The sequence below is a fragment of the Tarenaya hassleriana genome, unplaced genomic scaffold (assembly GCF_000463585.1).
Source record: "Tarenaya hassleriana unplaced genomic scaffold, ASM46358v1 Cleome17, whole genome shotgun sequence".
In the NCBI taxonomy this organism is placed as follows: Eukaryota; Viridiplantae; Streptophyta; class Magnoliopsida; order Brassicales; family Cleomaceae; genus Tarenaya; species Tarenaya hassleriana.
The window spans coordinates 2,501,121-2,507,003 of NW_010965122.1; the positions used below are offsets into that span (position 1 = coordinate 2,501,121).

At 37.1% G+C, this 5,883-nt stretch overlaps 1 protein-coding gene across 1 annotated transcript; it reads right to left on the minus strand.

The window, feature by feature from the left end:
- Positions 1–2,047: 2,047 nt before the first annotated feature.
- On the minus strand, positions 2,048–5,326 carry LOC104810057 (proline transporter 2). The gene is made up of 7 exons (XM_010536240.2): positions 4,746–5,326; positions 3,793–4,017; positions 3,596–3,690; positions 3,288–3,477; positions 3,069–3,193; positions 2,760–2,975; positions 2,048–2,531 (listed from the first exon to the last, which is right to left on the minus strand). The coding sequence occupies exons 1-7, from the start codon at positions 4,834–4,836 to the stop codon at positions 2,154–2,156; spliced, it is 1,320 nt and encodes a 439-aa protein (XP_010534542.1). The 5' UTR covers positions 4,837–5,326; the 3' UTR covers positions 2,048–2,153.
- Positions 5,327–5,883: the final 557 nt, after the last annotated feature.

The window sequence follows — 5,883 nt, forward strand, 5'->3', positions numbered from 1 at the left end:
TCTAAACGATGACCTTGCGAGGGAGCTTGCTTACTACACCCAAGAGGTGGTTATGGAGAGTTTTGAGTTATGGATCATAGAAGAAGACCTGAACTGTGTAGGAAGAAAAGTCTCGTAAGGGTTCGATTTGATCGGGAGAGGCCGGGTCGGACTCATGACCCGGGAACCCGGGGTCGACCCGACCGAGTCAAGCTCACTCCTCTTCCTCGGAGACTCGATCGAAGTCTCGTCGCCTCTGAATATGTCATTGAAGAAATCACTCGTGGTGAACCGTCGCCGATTCCAAGGATCGTCGCTGCGTCGCCGAACACCGGCTTCTCGGAGGACTCACCGAGCCACATGGACCGCCGCGAAATCAGAGGTCCGCTGACGTCGTGGAGAAATGACAGTCTCCTCGGCGGGCCACCGAACACGTCGACGAAGTCAATGTCGGAGTTATCTGTGGTCAGGTTACCCAACGCAGAACTCGAACTGGAATCTAGAAGAACACACTTCATACCGAAGTTGAGATCGCAATGCCAAAATTGGCGGAGAAAACCGGATCAGAAAGTAAAATGCCTACGCTTTCGATCGAAACTGTTTCCCTGTGATTCTGTATTTTGGTTTCTGGCAATTTTTTTCCAAGGAATTCAATGGAACAGAGAGAGAGAGATGGATTTTGATAATTTATTGGAGGAAAAAAGTACATGAGGGCATAACCAATCTCTTCGACTGTCCTCTACATTTTCGTGAATCGTGATTCTATACAAAGGGAAAAAAGGCAAATATCAAATAACGAAAAATAAATAAATATGATAGTGAGTGGGCTAATAAATACGTCGTTTCATTATCTTGTCTGTTTTCTGCTTTTAGCATTTTTAAATCTATATTTATGGTATTCAAAACAACGCTCCGAACAAATCTGTGATTTAAATTTCAAAAAATGGCGTCGAGTTCAAGACACCACTCCGAGTACACTCGTATAATTATGGTATTGTATTCAATGAGGAAGCTAAGACGTCAGGTTCAAGGAAGATTTATATTTACACTAATAACAATTAGATTTAGTGGGCTAATAATAAAAGAATTCTATTTTTTATTTAGTTATTTAATGTTTATAAAGTTATATTTTAATTATATATTAATCAAATTAAATAAAATACATCCTAAGATTCTCATTCACTATTTTAAAAAAAAAAATCGTATGTAACAAACATAAATTTTCATATATAGATTTTAATATATAAAATTAAACACAAAAATTAAATCTTTATATAAGAAACGTAAAAATAAATCTGTTTTTTTATAAACATGATTTTTTCAGAATATTATTTTAATATATAAAACTAATTCAATTTATTGATTACTTTACATATTAATATAATACCATAATTATTTATGATGCATAAAAATCAATAAAATTAAAAAATGTGCCATATAGGATGATGATGTAATATATAAACTAAGATCAAAATAAAATATTTATATATAATAAAAATAAACGTTTTCCTTTTTTAACTAATCTATTGATATTTATTATTATTATTACATATATCACCTATTTTTATAAAAAAATTTATATTTAAAATTAGTGTTAAATTATCATATATAAATGTGTAAGAAATCTTTATTATAATAATCTTAAAAATATGTAATAAACTAATGAAGAGGTTAATAGATAAATAAGGATTTAAAAATAATAATATAGAATATGAGGTGGCAAAAAAAATTGTCACTTGTATGCTGATATGGAGCGAGGTGTCTTCACCAAATCTCTTTAAATTCTTTTATTAATATATATAGATTTCTCGCCTCACCATGAATTTAATCTTGTACTGCGAATCCAATATTTTATGGAACATGAGAAATGCATTATGACACTAATTTTTTATTTTATTTGCAAAATTTTACTGTTATATTCAGTCAAAGCCAGACCAAATCTAATTTAATTTTTATTTAATAATATTCAGTTGAAAATCCCATGAATTATTTCATGGAATGGACAGAGGAGCCCCTAATCGTTACGTACTATCATATTCTACATGAAATGAGATGGTAAATGCCTATATGGAATGAAACTTTTCATCTATTTAAAAAAAAAAAAAACAAGAACGAAAAGAAGAGAGGGGAGACCCCTCCTAAGAATAACTAACAATGGCGACAAACCAAGATACTTAAACATCCGCAAAGACATGGAAGTTCTTGGAGTCGACAGAGATAAGCCTGAGAGCTGCGACGGCGGCCGCGACAGACATCAACCCGAAGAAGCAGACGTTGAGCCAATGCCATAGCTTCTGCACTGAACCGAGCTTGCTCTTCTTAGCCACAAGGAACATGTGGTTAGCCAGTATGAAGGTCAGAGGGAACGTGCTCAGCGCTCCGGTCAGGCTCATGAAATCCCCGAGGAACGGCAGAAGGGCCGAGAGGAGCGTGCTTACTGCTATGTATCCGCCTCTTGCTACGGTCCTGAAAGCCAGATTCTTTACTGCCAGCGAGCTTCCTTTGATTCCGTATTTAGTGTCCATGTATTCGTACGTTGGACTTGCAAAAATCTGCAAAAGAGGTCGTAAAAACCGGTTTCTAGTCAACATCTTCGGAACACTCTCGTATGATGTAAGAACAGAGATTAAGTAAAGGGTACATCTATATCGCGAAATGAACCGAGCAGAAATCAAGATCATCGATATACCGCTCTAGAAAAACCTTCGAACCCCTGGAAAACGTGGCCTTTCCAAGCATTCCAGATGCAGTGGAAGACTTTAAGACGGAGAATTGCTTACGTGCAAGGAGATAACCGATTGGAGGAAAGCGGATATACTAGCAAGGGCTTTCACCCAGGTCGGGCCATTGACGCTGTTTAGCAGATAGGTTGATGTGGAAGACCCGTATGCCCAATATCCGATGAAAGTAACCGCGTACATCGGTATGACTCCTGCCGTGAATTGAAAGTAGAGAGCTTTCATCATGTTCTTCACAACAGGCTGCCTTACCGTCGCCTGTTATAGCACAGAGTGGTGTTAAACGCGAGCATGATTCATGTATGGATCAACGATAAATGAAAAACAAACTCGTGAATTCGGAGGACTGACTTGTATTTCAGGAAGCATTCCCGTGTTAAACGCAAAAACCAGATTGGCAGCTGCTCCTGTTATAGTAAAGATTTTGTCCGTCGATGAACCCTGTATGTTATAATCCCTGGCAGGTGCTTTTACTCCTACAAAGGTAAAGAACCTGGTTGATCAGTAGACTATCGACGTGAATAATGGATTAGTTATCATCGCCAGAGGTCTCTCGTCATGAGAAATTACCGTCTTTAACTGACAACACTATTGCTATGACAATATAGATGAGACTGAGGACGGTTGAGACACCGAGCCAAATCCCGAGAGCCGATAAATGAGGGATCCCAACTGCGAAAAGGGCACACACGAGACCCGCAATGGCAATGAAGTGAGGCAGTTTCATGGCATGGTCGTCTCTGAAAAGTACATAAACAGCCTGCAGAAAAACAGAAAACGGGCAAAAAGACTCGGAAATTCAGAACAGAGTGACTAACTCTCACTAACTGGCAGTTCAAGAATCAAGAATTTTCTCCCGGGTTGGTGTCATATCATACCTTCAAGGCAGAACCAGCTAGGATGATGTAGCCACAATTGATCATGAAAAGATTTACATATTGCAATCCCCACGTAAGACAATAAGCCTTTCGGCCTGCAAAAGGAGAACATATGAGGGGAAAACAACCAAGTAAACATACTGAACAAACATGCCTTCCTACAGACAGAAAGTAGCAGAGATAGATCTGATCATTACCGTATATGAATCCGGCAAGATCTCTGTACCTAATATGTCTTTTACCACCAAACTCGTGAAGTTTGGCGATAAGAGAGTTGGCATAAAGAGAGATTGCGGTGGCGAGAAGTAGACCGACCACACCACCAATCCAACCCAAAGGAACCATGATGGTGCCGGAATACCCCAACACATAAGCACTGTTTATTCCAGTTGTCAGAACAAATGCCACTTGAAACCATGAATCTGTAGAAACCAGAATGCACACAAAAAACTTGAGCTTACTGCAATGAACTAAAGACCAGATTCAACAGTGGAACAGTGGTCAGATCATGACTCTTACAAGTGTATAAACTAAGGCAATATCAGCCTAGATTCTTCTCATTTTTCATCTGAAGCAGAATCAGAGGATAATATATAAGAGCAGCAGCAGGTTCTACACACTTAATGAGCAAGAGGGTATGTTCTGGAATCATCAAAGACTAGAAATTTACAAAAGGGCATCGCCAAAATCTATTCTTTCATCTCCAAAACCAAAAGAGAACCAAATAAAAGCAAAGATTTCAGGTCCAAGAAACAAAATTGCAGAAAACGCATATTCATACACAAACACACTTATCATGGATACATATATTATAAATACACCCTCGGGATTTTGCTTTGTAACCAGATTAACAGAAATTCAGCAAATCCCGCTAAAGAGCATCCGTTAAGAACTGGTCAAAGCTTAACAATCCTCTGCTTTTTCATTTGTTCACATGTTTTTTTTTTTCAATTTACCTCCTCCAAGGAAAACGTGGATCATTCCCCAGAGAATGGAACTACACTAGAGAGAAAAAGGTTTCTCGCACATGCAACCAAAATTCTCCACGAAAATGGCAGAGATCGTAGAATAAACGACAACTCCACTCAGTTAAACTCCCAAAACAAAAACAAAAAAAAAGGGGGCAGAAATGGAGAAAAGGAGACCGAACCGCTGCTGATCTGATGAGCAGTTTCAGGGATTTCAATGGATAGATGTTCCTCGGCATTAACCTTTCGGTTCCTGGGTTCACCTCCTTCCATGATTCCGAGGTTTGACTCTTCTCTCTCTCTCCCCACGAGCCGTACAGTTTCTTCTTCCTCTGCCCCTCCCTCCCCTACCACATGAACATAACTTGCAAAAGCCAGCTTTTTATATCCGGTGAATTCCCTGTTTTTTTTTTTTCCTTTTTTAGCGAATCTATGCGCAAATGCAATTAATTCCCCCAAAAAGAAATTAATTTGCTAGACAGAAGAATGCCCAAGAATCCAGCAGGATTCGCAACTGAAATTTTATTTAAAAGAATTACAAAATAAAAATGGATTCTTTTCCCGGATGCTCGATTTTCCCCTCTCTCCTTCAACGACTTTCTTGGGTATCAGAAAAAAAAAAAAAATCCGATCTTTGTTTGCCGGGTCCGACCGATGATTGCGTCTCGGTGTCTGAAATTGTATCGTTGATGAGATCCTATGAAATGGGGCAATTTTAGGGGAATCTCTCGCCCTGTGGTCTGTCTTTCAATAATTCAATTATTGAGTTTTCGTTTAATTTATTTTTTTTATATTCGTTTAATTTAATTTTAGTTGCTGGGTATTACTATTATTTTTTCTTATGTTTTACAAATTTTCTGATTCTATTTATTAAATCCAATTCAATGAATGTATCATTTCGAGGAAAATGGATTCATATTGGGATTTTCTTTTAGAAGGAAATAATTGATGGTGAGACTCTCTATTTGGTTTTTAAAAAAAATTATCAACTATGGGTACTTACTCTTTTTAAATTATATTATTTTTGGGAGGTTAAAACATTTCATTTAATGGCATCGATTACATTTTTTCATCAAATAATACAAAAACGAATTAAATTAAGGAGCTTGCGTGAAAAAAAAACTATAACCTAATTTGGGCCAAAATCCAATTGAAAAAAAAAATCATATGTATTGAGAAAATGTATAAATTGTTTAAAACAAGAAGCAGATAAGATGCATTTATTAACATTGTGCATGTATATTGTATCATTATCATGTTATGACCAGTGATATTAAAAGGTTTTATAAATTTTTTTCTTTTTGAATTTTTTTTATTGGT

Excerpts from the sequence above, each read along its gene's own strand:
- LOC104810057 (XM_010536240.2), bottom strand. The coding sequence starts at position 4,836 with ATGGAAGGAGGTGAACCCAGGAACCGAAAGGTTAATGCCGAGGAACAT. Across the intron at positions 3,478-3,595 it reads TAGCTGGTTCTGCCTTGAAG|GCTGTTTATGTACTTTTCAG; the intron begins GTATGATATGAC and ends GTTTTTCTGCAG. Across the intron at positions 2,532-2,759 it reads AATCGGTTATCTCCTTGCAC|ATTTTTGCAAGTCCAACGTA; the intron begins GTAAGCAATTCT and ends CCTCTTTTGCAG.